We start from the raw sequence: 26208 nt of genomic DNA, 5'->3' as shown, positions 1-26208 counted from the left end.
TTTTATCCAGGTGCGAAAGGGCATTCTGGATTTCAATAGAGAGTGCGTCATCTGTGGATCTGTTGGGGCAGTATGCAAATTGAAGACGTCTAGGGTTTCTGGGATGATGGTGTTGATGTCAGCCATGTCAGCCATGACCAGCCTTTCAAAGCACTTCATGGCTACAGACGTGAGTGCTACGGGTCGGTAGTCATTAAGGCAGGTTACCTTAGTGTTCTTGGGCACAGGGACTATGGTGGTCTGCTTAAAACATGCTGGTAGTACAGACTCAGACAGGGAGAGGTTGAAAATGTCAGTTGCCAGCGCATGCTTGGAGTACACGTCCTGGTATTCCGTCTGGCCCTGCGGCCTTGTGAATGTTGACAGTCTTACTCACATCGGCTACGGAAATCACACAGTTGTCCGGGAACAGCTGATGCTCTCATATCACGATTTAACAGGATGTGTTTTGGACGGAAGGTTGTTTGAGCGCCGCAGTGATGCATCTCTCCAACAGCACCCTGGAGAGGAGCGCTGGGATTGGACAAGATCAATATTTACGCTTATTACAGGGCGGCATCACCTAAAAAGCCCATATGCCATTGGTTGAGAGAAATTGTCATTGTTTCTTGGCAGTATTCTGTGAGGTTTTAGTCTTGTTGGATCAGGGTTAGGGTTAGGGGTTAGGTAACACAGTGTAACCCTCTTTCTCTCTCAATTCAATTCAATTCAAGGGCTTTATTGGCATGGGAAACGTGTTAACATTGCCAAAGCAAGTGAGGTAGATAATATATAAAGTGAATATATAAAGTGAAATAAACAATACAAATTAACAGTAAACATTACACATACAGAAGTTTCAAAACAATAAAGAATAATTACAAATGTGATATATATATATATATATATATATATATATATATATATACCGTGTTTTAACAATGTACAAATGGTAAAGGACACAAGATAAAATAAATAAGCATAAATATGGGTTGTATTTACAATGGTGTGTGTTCTTCACTGGTTGCCCTTTTCTCATGGCAACAGGTCACAAATCTTGCTGCTGTGATGACACACTGTGCAACTTCACCCAGTAGATATGGGAGTTTTTCAAAATTGGATTTGTTTTCGAATTCTTTGTGGATCTGTGTAATCTGAGGGAAATATGTCTCTCTAATATGGTCATACATTGGGCAGGAGGTTAGGAAGTGCAGCTCAGTTTCCACCTAATTTTGTGGGCAGTGAGCACATAGCCTGTCTTCTCTTGAGAGGCATGTCTGCCTACGGCGGCCTTTCTCAATAGCAAGGCTATGCTCACTGAGTCTGTACATAGTCAAAGCTTTCCTTAATTTTGGGTCAGTCACAGTGGTCAGGTATTCTGCCGCTGTGTACTCTCTGTGTAGGGCCAAATAGCATTCTATTTTGCTCTGTTTTTTTGTTAATTCTTTCCAATGTGTCAAGTAATTATCTTTTTGTTTTCTCATGATTTGGTTGGGTCTAATTGTGCTGCTGTCCTGGGGCTCTGTAGGGTGTGTTTGTGTTTGTGAACAGAGCCCCAGGACCAGCTTGCTTAGGGGACTCTTCTCCAGGTTCATCTCTCTGTAGGTGATGGCTTTGTTGTGGAAGGTTTGGGAATCGCTTCCTTTTAGGTGGTTGTAGAATTTAACGGCTCTTTTCTGGATTTTGATAATTAGTGGGTATTGGCCTAATTCTGCTCTGCATGCATTATTTGGTGTTCTACGTTGTACACGGAGGATATTTTTGCAGAATTCTGCGTGCAGAGACTCAGTTTGGTGTTTGTCCCATTTTGTGAAGTCTTGGTTGGTGAGCGGACCCCAGACCTCACAACCATAAAGGGCAATGGGCTCTATGACTGATTCAAGTATTTTTAGTCAAATCCTAATTGGTATGTTGAAATTTATGTTCCTTTTGATGGCATAGAATGCACTTCTTGCCTTGTCTCTCAGATCGTTCGCAGCTTTGTGGAAGTTACCTGTGGCGCTGATGTTTAGGCCAAGATATGTATAGTTTTTTGTGTGCTCTAGGGCAACAGTGTCTAGATGGAATTTGTATTTGTGGTCCTGGTGACTGGACCTTTTTTGGAACACCATTATTTTGGTCTTACTGAGATTTACTGTCAGGGCCCAGGTCTGACAGAATCTGTGCATAAGATCTAGGTGCTGCTGTAGGCCCTCCTTGGTTGGTGACAGAAGCACCAGATCATCAGCAAACAGCAGACATTTGACTTCGGATTGTAGTAGGGTGAGGCCGGGTGCTGCAGACTTTTCTAGTGCCCGCGCCAATTCGTTGATATATATGTTGAAGAGGGTGGGGCTCAAGCTGCATCCCTGTCTAACCCCACGACCCTGTGTGAAGAAATGTTTGTGTTTTTTTCCAATATTAACTGCACACTTGTTGTTTGTGTACATGGATTTTATAATGTCGTATGTTTTACCCCCAACACCACTTTCCATCAGTTTGTATAGCAGACCCTCATGCCAAATTGAGTCGAAGGCTTTTTTGAAATCAACATAGCATGAGAAGACTTTGCCTTTGTTTTGGTTTGTTTGGTTGTCAATTAGGGTGTGCAGGGTGAATACATGGTCTGTTGTATGGTAATTTGGTAAAAAAGCCAATTTGACATTTGCTCAGTACATTGTTTTCATTGAGGAAATGTACGAGTCTGCTGTTAATGATAATGCAGAGGATTTTCCCAAGGTTACTGTTGATGCATATTCCACGGTAGTTATTGGGGTCAAATTTGTCGCCACTTTTGTGGATTGGGGTGATCAGTCCTTGGTTCCAAATATTGGGGAAGATGCCAGAGCTAAGGATGATGTTAAAGAGTTTTAGGATAGCCAATTGGAATTTGTTGTCTGTATATTTGATCATTTCGTTGAGGATACCATCAACACCACAGGCCTTTTTGGGTTGGAGGGTTTTTATTTTGTCCTGTAACTCATTCAACTCATCTCTCTCTCTCTAGACAACGCTGATGTAGTTTGACCTACCAGAGTACCCTGTTAGGCGTTAAGGTCAGTGTTAGGGTTAGGTGACACAGTGTAACCCTCTCTCTCTCCAGACAACGCGGGTGGAGTTTGACCTACCAGAGTACTCTGTCAGGAGGCGCTACCAGGACTTTGACTGGCTCAGGACCAAGCTGGAGGACACTCAGCCCACACATCTCATACCAGTAAGTTAACCCTGACCCCTAACCCTAGACTACACATCTCATACCAGTAAGTTATGTACAAGCGGAACTGGTAGGATCTGAACCCCTGTTTCCCCACTCGGAAAACCAATGTCTTAACCAAGAGGAATGACTCTCTCCTCTCTCTCTCTCTTTCTCTTTCTCTCTCTTCTCTCTCTCTCTCTCTGCCCCCTATCTCTCTCTCTCTCTGCCCCCTATTTCTCTTTCTCTCTCTGCCCCCCCTCTCTCTCTCTCTCTCTCTCTCTCTCTGCCCCCTATCTCTCTCTCTCTCTCTGCCCCCTATCTCTCTCTCTCTCTGCCCCCTCCAGCCCCTCCCTGAGAAGTTTGTGATGAAGGGGGTGGTGGACCGGTTCTCTGAGGAGTTTGTTGAGACGAGAAGGAAGGCTCTGGATAAATTCCTGAAGAGAGTGGCTGACCATCCTGTCCTGTCGTTCAACGAACACTTCAATGCCTTTCTCTCTGCTAAGGTATAGGCTTGGGCAGCATACCGTATATACTCTGTACCAGGGTATTTGGAAATAGCAACGGGATCATTTTTCAATAATGTCAATAGTGCCATTTTTTGTGATATATATTTATTTTTATTTTTTTGTAGTTACTTTTTAAGTAAATACCTGCAGTCAGAGCTCTAAAATGCATCCCATATATGCAACAAAATATGTTTTCCGTTGACAGGACGTTTTAATTTGGGTGCACTGTGCGACTATGGAAAAACATCTCTCAGATAATATTAAGGCTTGGTTGTACCATCGTATCTGAATGAGAAACAAGCGAGTGCAGATTCGTTAGCGTCATGGTTACACCATTACCATGACGACAGCGATGCTGCTTTTCAACAAACCATGCTGAAACATCTGACCCAGATTACCAGCACAGCATTTTATCTTCCTATAGCAGATTACCAGCACAGCATTTCACATTCGTAAACAATGTCGTGGGCCGTTCTGAACCTACTCACGCGTCAAAGTTGTTAACCATTTGTTGACACTTTGTTCTGCCCTGTTACCCCATTGACTAGCTAGTTAATAACCTGGTAATTTGACCAATCGAGGAAGAGGGATAGTTTCTTCAGGAAATCAATGATCACAGCAATGAATGAATGACTGATCTCTTGCATGTTCTCATCACAAACCTGACGTTTTTAAAGAGACCTTGTACAAATATCAAGTCCATATCCCAATCTCTCTGTCCATGGCTTAAAAAAAGGGCATATTTCGTTAGCTACCTACTGCAGGACATCAACACAAGCAGACCAGAAAATAAAATGATGTTTAGGATTTGATTGGTGTGAAGCCAAATCCAACCTGGCCTCCCTTGGGGGCCATTTTGCTGGATTTGATTGGTGTGAAGCCAAATCCAACCTGGCCTCCCTTGGGGGGCATTTTGCTGTATTTGATTGGTGTGAAGCCAAATCCAACCTGGACTCCCTTAGGGATGTTTTGCTGCACCAGGACAACCCATTATTTTATTTTAACAAATGTATCAAGTGAGGCCAAATGCTTTCTGGCATAAATCAATCAAATGAGACAGAGAGGTGCTGTTTCACTGTCCAGACAGCATCAGATACATGGTCTACACATACTGAGACAGAGAGGTGCTGGTTCACTGTCCAGACAGCATCAGATACATGGTCTACACATACTGAGACAGAGAGGTGCTGTTTCACTGCCCAGACAGCATCAGATACAGGGTCTACAAATACTTAGACAGCATCAGATACATGGTCTACACATACTGAGACAGCATCAGATACACAGACAGAGGTGCTGTTTCACTGTCCAGCCAGCATCAGATACATGGTCTACACATACTGAGACAGAGAGGTGCTGTTTCACTGTCCAGACAGCATCAGATACATGGTCTACACATACTGAGACAGAGAGGTGCTGTTTCACTGTCCAGACAGCATCAGATACATGGTCTACACATACTGAGACAGAGAGGTGCTGTTTCACTGTCCAGACAGCATCAGATACATGGTCTACACATACTGAGACAGCATCAGATACATGGTCTACACATACTGAGACAGAGAGGTGCTGTTTCACTGTCCAGACAGCATCAGATACATGGTCTACACATACTGAGACATTCTTCTCTTCTACCATGAAACTCTTCCCGTGTCCGTAAAATTCAAGAGATGTGTTTTCTGCCAATATACCAGATAAAATAATGGTTAATAAACAACTCTTAAGTGGGCCACATGATGTTTCTGCTGTTAGACCTACTGGTAGCTGGCGATCTGCCCGTTGAAGACCTGATCTAGCTGGTTAGCTTAACTGGCGATCTGCTCGTTGAAGACCCTTCATCTAGCTGGTTAGCTTAGCTGGCGTTCTGCCCGTTGAAGACCCCTGATCTAGCTGGTTAGCTTAGCTGGCGATCTGCTCGTTGAAGACCCTTCATCTAGCTGGTTAGCTTAGCTGGCGTTCTGCCCGTTGAAGACCCCTGATCTAGCTGGTTAGCTTAGCTGACGATCTGCTTGTTGAAGACCCCAGATCTAGCTGGTTAGCTTAGCTGGCGATCTGCTTGTTGAAGACCCCTGATCTAGCTGGTTAGCTTAGCTGGCGTTCTGCTTGTTGAAGACCCCAGATCTAGCTGGTTAGCTTCTTGCTGAATCAAACTCCTCTTGGTAACACCAGAGAATCCCCTCCTGGATCAAGAGCCTTGCTATCTAATATTAGTATTTTTGCGTGCAGCATTTTCGAGTTACTTATTGTAATTTTATGAGCCGGAATGTCTGTCCTGTGAATAGCTTATGTCAAGAGACGGCATAAAATCCCTCTTCTGACACCAGTGTAGAGAACAGCAGGGCAGGGAAACGAAACCGAGTCGCTGGTGTGAAAGATCACATGTAGCTCAGTTGGTAGAGCATGGTGCTTGCAACACCAGGGTTGTGGGTTCGATTCCAACTGGGGACCAGTATGAAAATGTATGTACTCACTACTATAAGTTGCTTTGGATAAAAGTCACTGCTAAATGGTATATTCTTCTAATCTGAACAAAAAATATAAATGCTGAGTTGAAATAAAAGATCCCAGAAATGTTCCATACTCACAAAAAGCTTATTTCCTCAAAAATGTGTGAAGACATTTGTTAATCCATCCACCTGACAGGTGTGGCATATCAACAAGCAGATTAAACAGCATGATCCTTACACAGGTGCACCTTGTACTGGGGACAATAAAATGGCACTTTAAAATGTTTTGTCACACAACACAATGCCACAGATGTCTCCAAGTTTTAAAGGAGTGTGCAATTGGCATGCTGACTGCTGGAATGTTCACCAGAGCTGTTGCCAGAGAATTTTATGTTTTTGAGAATTTGGCAGTACGTCCAACCGGCCTCAAAACCGCAGAACGCGTGTAACCACGCCAGCCCAGGACCTCCACATCCGGCTACTTAACCTGCGAGATCGTCTGAGACCAGCCACCCGGACAGCTGATGAAACTGTGGGTTTGCTCAACCGAAGAATTTCTACACAAACTGTTAGAAACCGTCTCAGGGAAGCTGACCTGCTCGTCCTTCTCACCAGGGTTTTGACCTGACTGCAGTTCGGCATCATAACAGACTTCAGTGGGCAAATGCTCCCCTTTGATGGCCAGTGGAACACTGGAGAAGTGTGCTCTTCACGGATTCATCCCGTTTTCAACTGTACCGGGGCAGATGACAGACAGTGTGTATGGCGTCGTGTGGGTTCGAGAGGTTTGCTGATGTCAACGTTGTGAACAGGTTATGGTATGGGAAAGCATAAGCTATGGACAACGAACACAATTGCATTTTATTGATGGCAATTTGAAAGCACAGAGATACCGTGACGAGATCCTGAGGTCCGTTGTCGTGCCATTCATCCTCCTCCATCACCTCATGTTTCAGCATGATAATGCATTTCACAAGGATCTGTACACAATTCCTGTAAGCTGAAAATGTCCCAGTTCTTCCATGGCCTGCATACTCAACAGACATGTCACCCATTAAGCATGTTTGGGATGCTCTGGATCTACGTGTACGACAGCGCATTCCAGTACCCGCCAATATCCAGAAATGGATCAACTCTATGCGAAGGAGATGTCGCGCTGGTTTTCTGATCCACACCCCTTTTTTTACAGGTATCTGTGACCTACATATGCATAGCTGCATTCCCAGTCATCTGAAATCTATAGATTAGGGCATCAATTGACTGATTTCCTTATATGAAATGTAACTCAGTAAAATTGTTGCGTTTTATATTTTTTGCTTTGTTCTTCTGAAATGTTTGCAATGCTCTCATTAGCATTTAGCTAGCATTCGCTATGGGATTTTACGTGTACTTGTTAGCATTGCTAACCTTAGGATTACAGAGGCTCAGTGGGGTTTGAAAATATTACTGGTATTACCGGTATTACTGAAAATCCCGGTTATGGCACAAGATCGGTATGAAGGTATGACAATCTGGATACGCATAGTATGTTAGATAGGAGAGAAATTACTGCAAATACTGTAGGCATTACAGTACTGTATGCATTTCTGACTCATACCTTGAAGGAATCTCCAATCAAAGTCTCTGAGACATTTGTTGGTGTAATGTTGTAACAGTGGTAAACAAGGCTCTCTGTGTATGTTGTGTTTAACCTGCGTGTTGTTTTCTCCCCAGGACCTGAATTAGAGACAAGGCTCTAACAGTTGTGGTTTCTCCTCAGGACCTGAATAAGAGACAAGGCTCTAACAGTTGTGGTTTCTCCTCAGGACCTGAATAAGAGACAAGGCTCTAACAGTTGTGGTTTCTCCTCAGGACCTGAATTAGAGACAAGGCTCTAACCGTTGTGGTTTCTCCTCAGGACCTGAATAAGAGACAAGGCTCTAACAGTTGTGGTTTCTCCCCAGGACCTGAATAAGAGACAAGGCTCTAACAGTTGTGGTTTCTCCCCAGGACTTGAATAAGAGACTAGGCCTAGCCCTGCTCTCTAAGATGGGGGAGTCGGTGAAGTACGTGACAGGAGGGTACAAGCTGAGGGGCCGACCCGTGGAGTTTTCTGCTATGGGAGACTACCTGGATATGTTCACACAGAAGCTGGGTACTATCGACAGGATAGCACAGAGAATCATCAAAGAACAGTCAGGTGGGTAACGGTGGTTATTGCTGGGTCACTCTTTTCTGTTCTGTGTTGCCAAATCCAATTGTATTGGTCACATACACATGGTTAACAGATGTTAATCCGACAGTAGCGAAATGCTTGTGCTTCTAGTTCCGACCGTGCAGTAATATCTAACAAGCAATCTAACAATTTCACAACAACTATCTTATACACACGAGTGTAAAGGAATGAATAAGAATATGTACATACAAATATATGGATAAGCGATGGCCGTGCGGCATAGGCAAGATGCAGTAGATGGTATACTGTACAGTATATACATATGAGATGAGTAATGTAGGGTATGTAAACATTATATAAAGTGGCATTGTTTAAAGTGGCTAGTGATACATTTATTACATCCAATTATTAATTATTAAAGTGGCTAGAGTTGAGTCAGTATATTGGCAGCAGCCACTCAATGTTAGTGGTGGCTGTTTAACAGTCTGATGGCCTTGAGAATAGAAGCTGTTTTTTCAGTCTCTCGGCCCCAGCTTTGATGCACCTGTACTGACCTCGCCTTCTGGATGATAGCGGGGTGAACAGGCAGTGGCTCGGGTGGTTGTTGTCCTTGATGATCTTTTTGGGCTTCCTCGGACATTGGGTGTAGTAGGTGTCCTGGGGGGCAGGTAGTTTGCCCCCGGTGATGCGTTGTGCAGACCTCACTACCCTCTGGAGAGCCTTACGGTTGTGGGCGGAGCAGTTGCCGTACCAGGCGGTGATACAGCCCGACAGGATGCTCTCGATTGTGCATCTGTAAAAGTTTGTGAGGGTTTTAGGTGACGAGCCAAATTTCTTCAGCCTCCTGAGGTTGAAGAGGCGCTGTTGCACCTCCTGAGGTTGAAGAGGCGCTGTTGCGCCTTCTTCACCACGCTGTCTGTATTCGTGGACCATTTCAGTTAGTCCGTGATGTGTACACCGAGGAACTTAAAACTTTCCACCCTCTCCACTACTGTCCCATCTCTGCCTGACTCTATGTTAGTGACTCCCTTATATATGTGTGTGTGTGTGTGTGTGTGTCTGTGTGTGTGTGTGTGTGTGTGTGTGTGCAATGTGTTTAAGAAGAAGTCTGCACAAGAATATTAAACAAACAAACATTTGACCAACTGGGGACATTTTGTTGGTCCCCACAGGGTCAAATGCTATTTCTAGGGGGTTTAGGGTTAAGGTTAGAATTAGTGTCAGGGTTAGAATTACGATAAGGGTTAGGAGCCAGGGTTAGGGGCCAGAGTGAGGTTTTTGGGTTAGGGTAAGAGTGCAGGTTAGGGATTAGGGAAAATAGGATTTGGAATAGGACTGAATTCTGTGTACTCACAAGGTTAGCTGTACAAGATGTGTGTGTGTGTGTGTGTGTTTATGGTCCTGTCTAACCTGGGCGGTGACTGTCCCCTTCTCTATCCTGTCTCTGACTCCTGTGTCCCTCCTCCACTGTGTATTCAGAGTACCAGGTAGAGCTGCGTGAGTACGGTCCTGTCTACACTACCTGGGCGTTGTCGGAGGCGGAGCTACAGGGGCCTCTGGAGGGCGTGGCCAGCTGCATGGCTAACTGCTCCAGCGCCCTGGACGAACTCACCCAGGACATGAGCGAAGACTTCCTGCCCGTGCTCCGAGAATATGTCCTCTATATCGAGTCCATGAAGGTACAGTAGAATACGTCCTCTATATCGAGTCCATGAAGGTACTGTAGAATACACTCCCCTAGTACTTTGTTTGTGATATAACTTTTAACGCAAAATATTCTGATATCCTTCACTGACCAAACTGCTTTTTTTTTTTTTTTACTACTCTTTCTACTGAGTGGAGAATCATGATCTGTGTTTCTGAGTGACTTGGTTATTCATTTAACCTGCTGGCTGCATTGAATTCTACAGCAGGATCCACTGCAATAGTGAAGGTGTAAACTTGGCAGTAGAAAATCTTAACAGTATATTTGACCTCTCAGCTTCCCTATCAAATCTAAAAATCTCAAATAGAAAACCGAAGAAAATGAACAACAATGACAAATGGTTTCATGAAGAATGCAAAAAATCTAAGAAAGAAATTGAGAAACCTGTCCAACCAAAAAAGCTGTGAACGATCTGAGAGACAAGGCAAGAAGGGCCTTCTATGCCATCAAAAGGAACATACATTTCAACATACCAATTAGGATTTGACTAAAAATACTTGAATCAGTCATAGAGCCCATTGCCCTTTACGGTTGTGAGGTCTGGGGTCCGCTCACCAACCAAGACTTCACAAAATGGGACAAACACCAATTTGAGACTCTGCATGCAGAATTCTGCAAAAATATCCTCCGTGTACAACGTAGAACACCAAATAATGCATGCAGAGCAGAATTTGGCCGATACCCACTAATGATCAAAATCCAGAAAAGAGCCGTTAAATTCTACAACCACCTAAGAGGAAGCGATTCCCAAACCTTCCATAACAAAGCCATCACCTACAGAGAGAGATGAACCTGGAGAAGAGTCCCCTAAGCAAGCTGGTCCTGGGGCTCTGTTCACAAACACAAACACACCCCACAGATCCCCAGGACAGCAACACAATTAGACCCAACCAAATCATGAGAAAACAAAAAGATAATTACTTGACACATTGGAAAGAATTAACACAAAAACAGAGCAAACTAGAATGCTATTTGGCCCTAAACAGAGAGTACACAGTGGCAGAATACCTGACCACTGTGACTGACCCAAAATTAAGGAAAGCTTTGACTATGTACAGACTTAGTGAGCATAGCCTTGCTATTGAGAAAGGCCGCCATAAACAGACATGGCTCTCAAGAGAAGACAGGCTATGTGCTCACTGCCCACAAAATGAGGTGGAAACTGAGCTGCACTTCCTAACCTCCTGTCCAACATTTAACTATATTAGAGAGACATATTTCCCTCAGTTTACACAGATCCACAAAGAATTCGAAAACAAATCCAATTTTGATAAACTCCCATATCTACTGTGTGAAATACCAGTGTGCCATCACAGCAGCAAGATTTGTGACCTGTTGCCACGAGAAAAGGGCAACCAGTGAAGAACACACACCATTGTAAACACAACCCATATTTATGCTTATTTATTTTCCCTTGTGTCCTTTAACCATTTGTACATTGTTACAACACTGTGTGTGTATATATATATATATATATACACAGGCACTATAATATGATATTTGTATTGTTTTGAAATTTCTGTATGTGTAATGTTTACTGTTAATTTTTATTTTTTTAATACATTTTTGTTGTTTATTTCACTTTTCTATATTATCTACCTCACTTGCTTTGGCAATGTTAACATATGTTTCCCATGCCAATGAAGCTCCTTGAATTGAATTGAATTAATACGCTCTGTTCAGCGGCACCGGAGACGTGCTCAGTCTCCTATCACAGCCATTAAATACTGTAACTGTTTTAAAGTCACCATTGACCTCATGGGGCGGCAGGTAGCCTAGTGGTTAGAGCGTTGGGCCAGTAACCGAAAGGTTGCAAGATCGAATCTCAGAGCTGACAAGGTAAAAATCAGTCGTTCTGCCCCTGAACAAGGCAGTTAACCCATTGTTCCTAGGCTGTCATTGAAAAAACTGACTTGCCTAGTTAAATAAAGGTAAAAATGAATTTAAAAAATGGTGAAGTCTCTAAAGCGGTTTCTTTCCTCTCCGGCAACTGAGTTAGGAAGGATGCCTGAATCTTTGTAGTGACTGGGTCTATTGACACACCATCTAAAGTGTACTTAATAACTTCACCATGCTCAAAGGGATGTTCAATATCTGCTTTTAAAATAAAATAAATGTTTTGCTTTTACCCATCTACTAATAGGTGCCCTTCTTTGGGAGACATTGAAAATTGAAGAAAAACCTCCCTGGTCTTTGTGGTTGAATTTGTGGTTGAAATTCACTGCTTGACTTTATGGACTTTACAGATTTTTGTGTGTGTGTACAGTCATTCAAAAGTTAAACATGTGATTTTGTTGCTCATTTTTACTCTGGAACTTATTCTGGCCACAACAAAGAGGTTAAATACTTATTAAGAGACATTTCAGCTTTTCATTTTTTATTTAATTCGTCAAAATTGTGAAAAACATAATTCCACTTTGACATTATTGGGTACTGTACTGTATGTAGGCCAGTTATAATGTTGGCCAGTAATCATTTGCATTTGAATCCATTTTAAAATTCTGTAACACAACAACATGTGGAAACAGCCAAAGGGGTGAGAATACTTCCTGAAGGTACATATTTCAGTCAGATGGCTTTTCAGCCTGGAAAAGTCTGGTTTTCTCTCTTCTCTCTCTCTCTTTCTCTCTCTTCTCTCACTCTGTCTCTTTCTCTCTCTTCTCTCTCTCTCCCTCTTTCCCTCTCTTTCCCCCTCTCTCTACTTCTCTCTCTCTCTCTCTCTCTCTCTCTACTTCTCTCTACTCCCCTCTCTCTCTCTCTCTTTCCCTCTCTTTCCCCCTCTCTCTCTACTTCTCTCTACTCCCCTCTCCCTCTCTCCCTCTCTTTCCCCCTCTCTCTCCCTCTCTCTCCCTCTCTCTCTCTCTCTCTCTCTCTCTCTCTCTCTCTCTCTCTCTCTCTCTCTCTCTCTCTCTCTCTCTCTCTCTCTCTCTCTCTCTCTCTCTCCTCTCTCTCTCTCTCTCTCTCTCTCTCTCTCTCTCTCTCTCTCTCTCTCTCTCTCTCTCTCTCTCTCTCTAATCCTCTCTCTCTCTCTCTACTTCTCTCTCTCTCTCTAATCCCCTCTCTCTCTTTCTTTCTTTCTTTCTCTCTCTCTTTCTTTCTTTCTTTCTTTCTTTCTTTCTCTCTCTCTCTCTCTCTCTTTCTTTCTTTCTTTCTTTCTTTCTTTCTTTCTCTCTCTCTCTCTCTCTCTCTCTGTCTCTCTGTCTCTCTCTCTCTCTTTCTTTCTCTCTCTTTCTTTGTCTCTCTCTCTCTCTCTCTCTCTAAAGTCCTCCCAGACTGCTGAGGAAAGCAAGACTTTCACCACATCAGGATGTGTCGCTTCCTCTTTCCCTAGAATTACTTTTGCTGACCAGTCATGTTTGTGTTGAGACAGAATGAGAGCTGGCTTGGGGTTTAGGGTTTCTTCAGGCACTACAAGCTTGGGGGAGAGACAGAGAGAGAGACAGAGAGAGACAGAATTAGAGGTGGCTTGGGGTTTAGGGTTTCTTCAGGCACTACAATTTGGTGTTTATCTCTGATTTTCACTTCCACCCATTCTAACCCTAACTTATCATTGTTTAAGTTTAGATTGGTATATCAAACAAAAGAACAAAATATATACCAGTGCCTTGCGAAAGTATTCCGACCACTTGGATTTCTTATTGTTTTATTGTGCTACAAAGTGGGATTAAAATGTATATAATTGTCCGTTTTTGTTAACAGTATACACAAAATACTTAAAATTTAAAGATTCATAAAAAATGTAAATCTAAATGTAAATCAAATATAATCACTGCATAAGTATTTAGCACCTTTGTTTAGGCAAATTAGTTCAGGAGTAAAATGTGACTTAACAAATCACATAAGTTATAAAAATCTAATAAAATTTGATTTGCCACATGCGCCAAATACAACAGTGAAATGCTTACTAACAAGCCCTTAACCAACGATGGCATTTTAAGAAGGAAAAAAAGATACAACAAATGAATTAAGGAGAAACAATAAAATAACAGTAGCGAGGCTATATACAGGGTGTTACGGTACAGAGTCAATGTGGAGGCTATATACAGGGTGTTACGGTACAGAGTCAATGTGGAGGCTATATACAGGGTGTTACGGTACAGAGTCAATGTGGAGGCTATATACAGGGTATTACGGTACAGAGTCAATGTGGAGGCTATATACAGGGTGTTACGGTACAGAGTCAATGTGGAGGCTATATACAGGGTGTTACGGTACAGAGTCAATGTGGAGGCTATATACAGGGTGTTACGGTACAGAGTCAATGTGGAGGCTATATACAGGGTGTTACGGTACAGAGTCAATGTGGAGGCTATATACAGGGTGTTACGGTACAGAGTCAATGTGGAGGCTATATACAGGGGTACCGGTACAGAGTCAATGTGGAGGCTATATACAGGGGTACCGGTACAGAGTCAATGTGGAGGCTATATACAGGGTGTTACGGTACAGAGTCAATGTGGAGGCTATATACAGGGGGTACCGGTACAGAGTCAATGTGGAGGCTATATACAGGGGGTACCGGTACAGAGTCAATGTGGAGGCTATATACAGGGGTACCGGTACAGAGTCAATGTGGAGGCTATATACAGGGGTACCGGTACAGAGTCAATGTGGAGGCTATATACAGGGGTACCGGTACAGAGTCAATGTGGAGGCTATATACAGGGTGTTACGGTACAGAGTCAATGTGGAGGCTATATATTCAGGGTGTGACGGTACAGATTAAATGTGGAGGCTATATACAGGGTGTTACGGTACAGAGTCAATGTGGAGGATATATACAGGGTATTATGGTACAGAGTCAATGTGGAGGCTATATACAGGGGGTACCGGTACAGAGTCAATGTGGAGGCTATATACAGGGTGTTACGGTACAGAGTCAATGTGGAGGCTATATACAGGGTGTTACGGTACAGAGTCAATGTGGAGGCTATATACAGGGTGTTACGGTACAGAGTCAATGTGGAGGCTATATACAGGGTGTTACGGTACAGAGTCAATGTGGAGGCTATATACAGGGTGTTACGGTACAGAGTCAATGTGGAGGCTATATACAGGGTATTACGGTACAGAGTCAATGTGGAGGCTATATACAGGGGGCACCGGTACAGAGTCTATATACTGGGGGCACCGGTTAGTTGAGGTAATCTGCAGGTAAAGTGGCTATGAATGGAGGATAAACAGTAATACTGCCACAACATCAAAAAACCATAGCGCTGGCAGAGGGAGGGGGGGATTGTGCCCCTCGTGTGCCTCCCGGTAATACCATATATCCCAGGACGGCACAGGTATGGTATGAAAGGTACGGACATCTAAAATATTGTACAATCCAGGTGTGCATAGCTCTTGCCCAAATAGACTCACAGCTGTAATTACTGACGAAGGTGTCTGTAACAGGGAGATGAATGCAACAGCAATATTTATAGTTTGACATTTGTATCCCTCTTTTTTTTTTTTAAAACAACATACTTTTTTGCAAGGCACTGTACAGGTTATTTTTTATTTGAGATGAAAACAGATATTAAATGATGATTAAAACTATGATTTAATTATGAAGACTAGATTGCAATGATGAGCATAATGAATGGCTCCAGTGCTTTTAGTAGTGTCAGTCTAAGTGAGAGATCTGATGCAGAGGGTGTATGAACCACAACCATTCTGGGCTGCCTTGTGGCTGTAGCAGTCTGGCCTCTCTCTGCAGCAGGCTGCTAACATCTCTGACGTGTGTGCTCTATCAGGCTGTTCTAAAGGAGAGGGACTGCGGTTTATATACACAGTCCCTGTATATTTAGGGACTGCGGTTTATATACACAGTCCCTGTATATTTAGGGACTGCGGTTTATATACACAGTCCCTGTATATTTAGGGACTGCGGTTTATATACACAGTCCCTGTATATTTAGGGACTGCGGTTTATATACACAGTCCCTGTATATTTAGGGACTGCGGTTTATATACACAGTCCCTGTATATTTAGGGACTGCGGTTTATATACACAGTCCCTGTATATTTAGGGACTGCGGTTTATATACACAGTCCCTGTATATTTAGGGACTGCGGTTTATATACACAGTCCCTGTATATTTAGGGACTGCGGTTTATATACACAGTCCCTGTATATTTAGGGACTGTGGTTTATATTTAGTCGGGTGTGTTTCTGCTCTGCCAGATTGTACTGAAGAAGAGGGATAACATCCAGGCTGAATACGAGGCTAAACTGGAAGCTGCTGCCTTCCGGAAAGAGGAAAAAGCATCATGCACAGTGAGTCTACTGAACTATTACCTGGTCTCAGATCTGTTTGGTTTTACCAACTCTACTGAACTATTACCTGGTCTCAGATCTGTTTGGTTTTACCAACTCTACTGAACTATTACCTGGTCTCAGATCTGTTTGGTTTTACCAACTCTACTGAACTATTACCTGGTCTCAGATCTGTTTGGTTTTACCAACTCTACTGAACTATTACCTGGTCTCAGATCTGTTTGGTTTTACCAACTCTACTGAACTATTACCTGGTCTCAGATCTGTTTGCTTTTACCAGCTCTACTGAACTATAACCTAGCCTGGTCTTTTTTTTCAAACTCCTATGGTCATTTCCTAGCCTGGTCTCAGATATTTTTGTGCTGTCTATATGGTCATTACCTAGCTATAACAATGTACTTACAATTTGATTTGATTTACTTACAATTCTGTATACTGTCAATGCTAATGCGAACGAGCTATGTTTTTCCCTAACTATTCATTTAGACTTTTTTTGCATAATGCTATGCCCATTGTAACTTGTTCAGAGCGTAGCCATATGCCCTCTAGTGCCTTGCTTAGTTCTGTTGCCTGTCCCCTCTCTACAGCAGGTGTTTAGTTCTGTCCCCTCCATACAGCAGGTGTTTAGTTCTGTTCCCTGTCCCCTCCCTACAGCAGGTGTTTAGTTCTGTCCCCCTCCCTACAGCAGGTGTTTAGTTCTGTCCCCTCCATACAGCAGGTGTTTAGTTATGTTTCCTGTCCCCTCCCTGCAGCAGGTGTTTAGTTCTGTCCCCTCCATACAGCAGGTGTTTAGTTATGTTTCCTGTCCCCTCCCTGCAGCAGGTGTTTAGTTCTGTCCCCTCCCTGCAGCAGGTGTTTAGTTCTGTGTCCTGTCAAATCAAGTAAACCAAGTGGCATAGTTAAAGTGGCTAGTGATACATGTATTACATAAGGATGCAGTCGATGATATAGAGTACAGTATCAACGTATGCATATGAGATGAACAATGTAGGGTAAGTAACATTATATAAGGTAGCATTGTTTAAAGTGGCTAGTGATATATTTACATAATTTCCCATCAATTCCCATGATTAAAGTGGCTGGAGTAGAGTCAGTGTCATTGACAGTGTGTTGGCAGTAGCCACTCAATGTTAGTGGTGGCTGTTTAACAGTCTGATGGCCTTGAGATAGAAGCTGTTTTTCAGTCTCTCGGTCCCAGCTTTGATGCACCTGTACTGACCTCGCCTTCTGGATGACAGCGGGGTGAACAGGCAGTGGCTCGGGTGGTTGATGTCCTTGATGATCTTTATGGCCTTCCTGTAGCATCGGGTGGTGTAGGTGTCCTGGAGGGCAGGTAGTTTGCCCCCGGTGATGCGTTGTGCAGACCTCACTACCCTCTGGAGAGCCTTACGGTTGAGGGCGGTGCAGTTGCCATACCAGGCGGTGATACAGCCCGCCAGGATGCTCTCGATTGTGCATCTGTAGAAGTTTGTGAGTGCTTTTGGTGACAAGCCGAATTTCTTCAGCCTCCTGAGGTTGAAGAGGCGCTGCTGCGCCTTCCTCACGATGCTGTCTGTGTGAGTGGACCAATTCAGTTTGTCTGTGATGTGTATGCCGAGGAACTTAAAACTTGCTACCCTCTCCACTACTGTTCCATCGATGTGGATGGGGGGTGTTCCCTCTGCTGTTTCCTGAAGTCCACAATCATCTCCTTAGTTTTGTTGACGTTGAGTGTGAGGTTATTTTCCTGACACCACACTCCGAGGGCCCTCACCTCCTCCCTGTAGGCCGTCTCGTCGTTGTTGGTAATCAAGCCTACCACTGTTGTGTCGTCCGCAAACTTGATGATTGAGTTGGAGGCGTGCATGGCCACGCAGTCGTGGGTGAACAGGGAGTACAGGAGGGGGCTCAGAACGCACCCTTGTGGGGCCCCAGTGTTGAGGATCAGCGGGGAGGAGATGTTGTTGCCTACCCTCACCACCTGGGGGCGGCCCGTCAGGAAGTCCAGTACCCAGTTGCACAGGGCGGGGTCGAGACCCAGGGTCTCGAGCTTGATGACGAGCTTGGAGGGTACTATGGTGTTGAATGCCGAGCTGTAGTCGATGAACAGCATTCTCACATAGGTATTCCTCTTGTCCAGATGGGTTAGGGCAGTGTGCAGTGTGGTTGAGATTGCATCGTCTGTGGACCTATTTGGGCGGTAAGCAAATTGGAGTGGGTCAAGGGTGTCAGGTAGGGTGGAGGTGATATGGTCCTTGACTAGTCTCTCAAAGCACTTCATGATGACGGATGTGAGTGCTACGGGGCGGTAGTCGTTTAGCTCAGTTACCTTAGCTTTCTTGGGAACAGGAACAATGGTGGCCCTCTTGAAGCATGTGGGAACAGCAGACTGGTATAGGGATTGGTTGAATATGTCCGTAAACACACCGGCCAGCTGGTCTGCGCATGCTCTGAGGGCGCGGCTGGGGATGCCGTCTGGGCCTGCAGCCTTGCGAGGGTTAACACGTTTAAATGTCTTACTCACTTCGGCTGCAGTGAAGGAGAGACCGCATGATTCCGTTGCAGGCCGTGTCAGTGGCACTGTATTGTCCTCAAAGCGGGCAAAAAGTTATTTAGTCTGCCTGGGAGCAAGACATCCTGGTCCGTGACTGGGCTGGGTTTCTTCCTGTAGTCCGTGATTGACTGTAGACCCTGCCACATACCTCTTGTGTCTGAGCCGTTGAATTGAGATTCTACTTTGTCTCTGTACTGGCGCTTAGCTTGTTTGATAGCCTTGCGGAGGGAATAGCTGCACTGTTTGTATTCAGTCATGTTACCAGACACCTTGCCCTGATTAAAAGCAGTGGTTCGTGCCTTCAGTTTCACACGAATGCTGCCATCAATCCACGGTTTCTGGTTAGGGAATGTTTTAATCGTTGCTATGGGAACGACATCTTCAACGCACGTTCTAATGAACTCGCACACCGTATCAGCGTATTCGTCAATGTTGTTGTCTGACGCAATACGAAACATCTCCCAGTCCACGTGATGGAAGCAGTCTTGGAGTGTGGAGTCAGCTTGGTCGGACCAGCGTTGGACAGACCTCAGCGTGGGAGCTTCTTGTTTTAGTTTCTGTCTGTAGGCAGGGATCAACAAAATGGAGTCGTGGTCAGCTTTTCCGAAAGGGGGCGGGGCAGGGCCTTATATGCGTCGCGGAAGTTAGAGTAACAATGATCCAGGGTCTTTCCACCCCTGGTTGCGCAATCAATATGCTGATAAAATTTAGGGAGTCTTGTTTTCAGATTAGCCTTGTTAAAATCCCCAGCTACAATGAATGCAGCCTCCGGATAAATCGTTTCCAGTTTGCAGAGAGTTAAATAAAGTTCGTTCAGAGCCATCGATGTGTCTGCTTGGGGGATATATACGGCTGTGATTATAATCGAAGAGAATTCTCTTGGTAGATAATGCGGTCTACATTTGATTGTGAGGAATTCTAAATCAGGTGAACAGAAGGATTTGAGTTCCTGTATGTTTCCTTCATCACACCATGTCACGTTGGCCATAAGGCATACGCCCCCGCCCGTCTTCTTACCAGAGAGATGTTTGTTTCTGTCGGCGCGATGTGTGGAGAAACCCGCTGGCTGCACCGCTTCGGATTGCGTCTCTCCAGTGAGCCATGTTTCCGTGAAGCAGAGAACGTTACAGTCTCTGATGTCCCTCTGGAATGCTACCCTTGCTCGGATTTCATCAACCTTGTTGTCAAGAGACTGGACATTGGCAAGAAGAATGCTGGGGAGTGGTGCACGATGTGCCCGTCTCCGGAGTCTGACCAGAAGACCGCTTCGTTTCCCTCTTTTTCTGAGTCGTTTTTTTTTTTTGGTCGCTGCATGTGATCCACTCGGTTACACTGGTTGTAAGGCAGAACTCAGGATCCGCATCGCGAAAAACATATTCTTGGTCGTACTGATGGTGAGTTGACGCTGATCTTATATTCAGTAGTTCTTGTCGGCTGTATGTAAAGAAACCTAAGATGACCTGGGGTACTAGTGTAAGAAATAACACGTAAAAAAACAAAAAACTGCATAGTTTCCTAGGAACGCGAGCGAGGCGGCCATCTCTGTCGGCGCCGGAAGTACAGATGTCCCCTCCAGCTGTCCCCTCCATACAGCAGGTGTTTAGTTCTGTGTTCTGTCCCCTCCCTACAGCAGGTGTTTAGTTCTGTCCCCTCCATACAGCAGGTGTTTAGTTCTGTGTTCTGTCCCCTCCCTGCAGCAGGTGTTTAGTTCTGTGTCCTGTCCCCTCCCTACGGCAGGTGTTTAGTTCTGTCCCCTCTCTACAGCAGGTGTTTAGTTCTGTCCCCTCCATACAGCAGGTGTTTAGTTTTGTGTCCTGTCCCCTCCATACAGCAGGTGTTTAGTTCTGTGTTCTGTCCCCTCCCTACGGCAGGTGTTTAGTTCTGTGTCCTGTCCCCTCCCTACAGCAGGTGTTTAGTTCTGTGTTCTGTCCCCCTACAGCAAGTGTTTAGTTCTGTTCCCTGTCCCTCCCTACAGGAGGTGTTTAGTTCTGTCCCCCTACAGCAGGTGTTTAGTTCTGTGTTCTGTCCCCCTACAGCAAGTGTTTAGTTCTGTTCCCTATCCCCTCCCTACAGGAGGTGTTTAGTTCTGTTTCCTGTCCCCTCCCTACAGGAGGTGTTTAGTTCTGTCCCCCTACAGCAGGTGTTTAGTTCTGTGTTCTGTCCCCCCTACAGCAAGTGTTTAGTTCTGTTCCCTATCCCTCCCTACAGGAGGTGTTTAGTTCTGTTCCCTGTCCCCTCCCTACAGGAGGTGTTTAGTTCTGTTCCCTCCCTGCAGCAGGTGTTTAGTTCTGTGTCCTGTCCCCTCCCTACAGCAGGTGCTTAGTTCTGTGTCCTGTCCCCTCCCTACAACAGGTGCTTAGTTCTGTGTCCTTTCCCCTCCCTACAGCAGGTGTTTAGTTCTGTGTCCTGTCCCCTCCCTACAGCAGGTGTTTAGTTCTGTTTCCTGTCCCCTCCCTACAGCAGGTGTTTAGTTCAGTGTCCTGTCCCCCTACAGCAGGTGTTTAGTTCTGTTCCTTTCCCCTCCCTACAGCAGGTGTTTAGTTCTGTTCCCTGTCCCCTCCCTGCAGCAGGTGTTTAGTTCTGTCCCCTCCCTACAGCAGGTGTTTAGTTCTGTTTCCTGTCCCCTCCCTACAGCAGGTGTTTAGTTCTGTTCCCTGTCCCCTCCCTACAGCAGGTGTTTAGTTCTGTTCCCTGTCCCCTCCCTGCTGCAGGTGTTTAGTTCTGTTCCCTCCCTACAGCAGGTGTTTAGTTCTGTCCCCTCCCTACTGCAGGTGTTTAGTTCTGTTTCCTGTCCCCTCCCTACAGCAGGCGTTTAGTTCTGTTCCCTGTCCCCCTACAGCAGGTGTTTAGTTCTGTGTTCTGTCCCCTCCCTGCAGCAAGTGTTTAGTTCTGTTCCCTGTCCCCTCCCTACAGCAGGTGTTTAGTTCTGTTCCCTCCCTGCAGCAGGTGTTTAGTTCTGTGTCCTGTCACCTCCCTACAGCAGGTGCTTAGTTCTGTGTCCTGTCCCCTCCCTACAACAGGTGCTTAGTTCTATGTCCTTTCCCCTCCCTACAGCAGGTGTTTAGTTCTGTGTCCTGTCCCCTCCCTACAGCAGGTGTTTAGTTCTGTTTCCTGTCCCCTCCCTACAGCAGGTGTTTAGTTCAGTGTCCTGTCCCCCTACAGCAGGTGTTTAGTTCTGTTCCTTTCCCCTCCCTACAGCAGGTGTTTAGTTCTGTTCCTTTCCCCTCCCTACAGCAGGTGTTTAGTTCTGTTCCCTGTCCCCTCCCTGCAGCAGGTGTTTAGTTCTGTCCCCTCCCTACAGCAGGTGTTTAGTTCTGTTTCCTGTCCCCTCCCTACAGCAGGTGTTTAGTTCTGTTCCCTGTCCCCTCCCTACAGCAGGTGTTTAGTTCTGTTCCCTGTCCCCTCCCTGCAGCAGGTGTTTAGTTCTGTCCCCTCCCTACAGCAGGTGTTTAGTTCTGTTTCCTGTCCCCTCCCTACAGCAGGTGTTTAGTTCTGTTCCCTGTCCCCTCCCTACAGCAGGTGTTTAGTTCTGTTCCGTGTCCCCTCCCTTCTGCAGGTGTTTAGTTCTGTTCCCTCCCTACAGCAGGTGTTTAGTTCTGTCCCCTCCCTACTGCAGGTGTTTAGTTCTGTTTCCTGTCCCCTCCCTACAGCAGGCGTTTAGTTCTGTTCCCTGTCCCCTCCCTACAGGAGGTGTTTAGTTCTGTCCCCCCCCTACAGCAGGTGTTTAGTTCTGTTCCCTGTCCCCTCCCTGCAGCAAGTGCTTAGTTCTGTTCCCTGTCCCCTCCGTACAGCAGGTGCTTAGTTCTGTCCCCTCCCTACAGCAGGTTCTTAGTTCTGTCCCCTCCCTACAGCAGGTGATTAGTTCTGTCCCCTCCCTACAGCAGGTGATTAGTTCTGTCCCCTCCCTACTGCAGGTGATTAGTTCTGTCCCCTCCCTACAGCAGGTGATTAGTTCTGTCCCCTCCCTACAGCAGTTGATTAGTTCTGTCCCCTCCCTACAGCAGTTGATTAGTTCTGTCCCCTCCGTACAGCAGGTGATTAGTTCTGTCCCCTCCCTACAGCAGGTGTTTAGTTCTGTTCCCTGTCCCCTCCCTGCAGCAGGTGTTTAGTTCTGTTCCCTCCCTGCAGCAGGTGTTTAGTTCTGTGTCCTGTCCCCTCCCTGCAGCAAGTGTTTAGTTCTGTTCCCTGTCCCCTCCCTGCAGCAGGTGTTTAGTTCTGTTCCCTCCCTGCAGCAGGTGTTTAGTTCTGTTCCCTGTCCCCTCCCTACAGGAGGTGTTTAGTTCTGTTTCCTGTCCCCTCCCTACAGGAGGTGTTTAGTTCTGTCCCCCCCCTACAGCAGGTGTTTAGTTCTGTTTCCTGTCCCCTCCCTACAGCAGGTGTTTAGTTCTGTCCCCTCCCTACAGCAGGTGTTTAGTTCTGTTCCCTGTCCCCTCCCTACAGCAGGTGCTTAGTTCTGTTCCCTGTCCCCTCCGTACAGCAGGTGCTTAGTTCTGTCCCCTCCCTACAGCAGGTTCTTAGTTCTGTCCCCTCCCTACAGCAGGTGATTAGTTCTGTCCCCTCCCTACAGCAGGTGATTAGTTCTGTCCCCTCCCTACTGCAGGTGATTAGTTCTGTCCCCTCCCTACAGCAGGTGATTAGTTCTGTCCCCTCCCTACAGCAGTTGATTAGTTCTGTCCCCTCCGTACAGCAGGTGATTAGTTCTGTCCCCTCCGTACAGCAGGTGATTAGTTCTGTCCCCTCCGTACAGCAGGTGATTAGTTCTGTCCCCTCCCCACAGCAGGTGATTAGTTCTGACCCCTCCCTACAGCAGGTGATTAGTTCTGACCCCTCCCTACAGCAGGTGATTAGTAATGTCCCCTCCCTACAGCAGGTGCTTAGTAATGTCCCCTCCCTACAGCAGGTGATTAGTTATGTCCCCTCCCTACAGCAGGTGATTAGTTCTGCCCCCTCCCTACAGCAGGTGATTAGTTCTGTCCCCTCCCCACAGCAGGTGATTAGTTCTGTCCCCTCCCCACAGCAGGTGATTAGTTCTGTTCCCCTCCCCACAGCAGGTGATTAGTAATGTCCCCTCCCTACAGCAGGTGATTAGTTCTGTCCCCTCCCTACAGCAGTTGATTAGTTCTGTCCCTTCCCTACAGCAGTTGATTAGTTCTGTCCCCTCCGTACAGCAGGTGATTAGTTCTGTCCCCTCCCTACAGCAGGTGTTTAGTTCTGTTCCCTGTCCCCTCCCTGCAGCAGGTGTTTAGTTCTGTCCCCTCCCTACAGCAGGTGTTTAGTTCTGTTTCCTGTCCCCTCCCTACAGCAGGTGTTTAGTTCTGTTCCCTGTCCCCTCCCTACAGCAGGTGTTTAGTTCTGTTCCGTGTCCCCTCCCTTCTGCAGGTGTTTAGTTCTGTTTCCTGTCCCCTCCCTACAGCAGGTGTTTAGTTCTGTTTCCTGTCCCCTCCCTACAGCAGGTGTTTAGTTCTGTCCCCTCCCTACAGCAGGTGTTTAGTTCTGTTTCCTGTCCCCTCCCTACAGCAGGTGTTTAGTTCTGTCCCCTCCCTACAGCAGGTGTTTAGTTCTGTTCCCTGTCCCCTCCCTACAGCAGGTGCTTAGTTCTGTTCCCTGTCCCCTCCGTACAGCAGGTGCTTAGTTCTGTCCCCTCCCTACAGCAGGTTCTTAGTTCTGTCCCCTCCCTACAGCAGGTGATTAGTTCTGTCCCCTCCCTACAGCAGGTGATTAGTTCTGTCCCCTCCCTACTGCAGGTGATTAGTTCTGTCCCCTCCCTACAGCAGGTGATTAGTTCTGTCCCCTCCCTACAGCAGTTGATTAGTTCTGTCCCCTCCGTACAGCAGGTGATTAGTTCTGTCCCCTCCGTACAGCAGGTGATTAGTTCTGTCCCCTCCGTACAGCAGGTGATTAGTTCTGTCCCCTCCCCACAGCAGGTGATTAGTTCTGACCCCTCCCTACAGCAGGTGATTAGTTCTGACCCCTCCCTACAGCAGGTGATTAGTAATGTCCCCTCCCTACAGCAGGTGCTTAGTAATGTCCCCTCCCTACAGCAGGTGATTAGTTATGTCCCCTCCCTACAGCAGGTGATTAGTTCTGCCCCCTCCCTACAGCAGGTGATTAGTTCTGTCCCCTCCCCACAGCAGGTGATTAGTTCTGTCCCCTCCCCACAGCAGGTGATTAGTTCTGTTCCCCTCCCCACAGCAGGTGATTAGTAATGTCCCCTCCCTACAGCAGGTGATTAGTTCTGTCCCCTCCCTACAGCAGTTGATTAGTTCTGTCCCTTCCCTACAGCAGTTGATTAGTTCTGTCCCCTCCGTACAGCAGGTGATTAGTTCTGTCCCCTCCCTACTGCAGGTGATTAGTAATGTCCCCTCCCTACAGCAGGTGATTAGTTCTGTCCCCTCCCTACAGCAGGTGCTTAGTAATGTCCCCTCCCTACAGCAGGTGATTAGTTCTGTCCCCTCCGTACAGCAGGTGATTAGTTCTGACCCCTCCCTACAGCAGGTGATTAGTTCTGTTCCCCTCCCCACAGCAGGTGATTAGTAATGTCCCCTCCCTACAGCAGGTGATTAGTTCTGTCCCCTCCCTACAGCAGTTGATTAGTTCTGTCCCTTCCCTACAGCAGTTGATTAGTTCTGTCCCCTCCGTACAGCAGGTGATTAGTTCTGTCCCCTCCGTACAGCAGGTGATTAGTTCTGTCCCCTCCGTACAGCAGGTGATTAGTTCTGTCCTCCCCACAGCAGGTGATTAGTTCTGACCCCTCCCTACAGCAGGTGATTAGTTCTGACCCCTCCCTACAGCAGGTGATTAGTTCTGTCCCCTCCCCACAGCAGGTGATTAGTTCTGTCCCCTCCCCACAGCAGGTGATTAGTAATGTCCCCTCCCTACAGCAGGTGATTAGTTCTGTCCCCTCCCTACAGCAGGTGCTTAGTAATGTCCCCTCCCTACAGCAGGTGATTAGTTCTGTCCCCTCCCTACAGCAGGTGATTAGTTCTGTCCCCTCCCTACAGCAGGTGATTAGTTCTGTCCCCTCCGTACAGCAGGTGATTAGTTCTGACCCCTCCCTACAGCAGGTGATTAGTTCTGTCCCCTCCGTACAGCAGGTGATTAGTTCTGTCCCCTCCCCACAGCAGGTGATTAGTTCTGACCCCTCCCTACAGCAGGTGATTAGTTCTGACCCCTCCCTACAGCAGGTGATTAGTTCTGTCCCCTCCCCACAGCAGGTGATTAGTTCTGTCCCCTCCCCACAGCAGGTGATTAGTAATGTCCCCTCCCTACAGCAGGTGATTAGTTCTGTCCCCTCCCTACAGCAGGTGCTTAGTAATGTCCCCTCCCTACAGCAGGTGATTAGTTCTGTCCCCTCCGTACAGCAGGTGATTAGTTCTGACCCCTCCCTACAGCAGGTGATTAGTTCTGTTCTGTTCCCCTCCCCACAGCAGGTGATTAGTTATGTCC

At 46.2% G+C, this 26208-nt stretch overlaps 1 protein-coding gene across 3 annotated transcripts in view; it reads left to right on the top strand.

Moving 5' to 3' along the window:
• The window catches only part of snx30 (sorting nexin family member 30), a 58641-nt gene that overhangs the window by 26482 nt on the left and 5951 nt on the right, over positions 1 to 26208 (top strand). For all 3 annotated transcript variants that reach the window (XM_042326375.1, XM_042326374.1, XM_042326373.1), the window contains 5 exons: positions 3062 to 3172; positions 3499 to 3657; positions 8097 to 8286; positions 9742 to 9941; positions 16137 to 16229. In XM_042326375.1, the coding sequence (XP_042182309.1) occupies positions 3062 to 3172; positions 3499 to 3657; positions 8097 to 8286; positions 9742 to 9941; positions 16137 to 16229 (753 nt within the window). The remainder of the gene's footprint in view (positions 1 to 3061; positions 3173 to 3498; positions 3658 to 8096; positions 8287 to 9741; positions 9942 to 16136; positions 16230 to 26208) is intronic.

This window comes from Oncorhynchus tshawytscha, linkage group LG09 (genome assembly GCF_018296145.1).
Source record: "Oncorhynchus tshawytscha isolate Ot180627B linkage group LG09, Otsh_v2.0, whole genome shotgun sequence".
NCBI classification, from domain to species: Eukaryota; Metazoa; Chordata; class Actinopteri; order Salmoniformes; family Salmonidae; genus Oncorhynchus; species Oncorhynchus tshawytscha.
The sequence above is the reverse complement of the archived record's forward strand: the minus strand, read 5'-3'. Positions and strand labels throughout refer to the sequence as shown.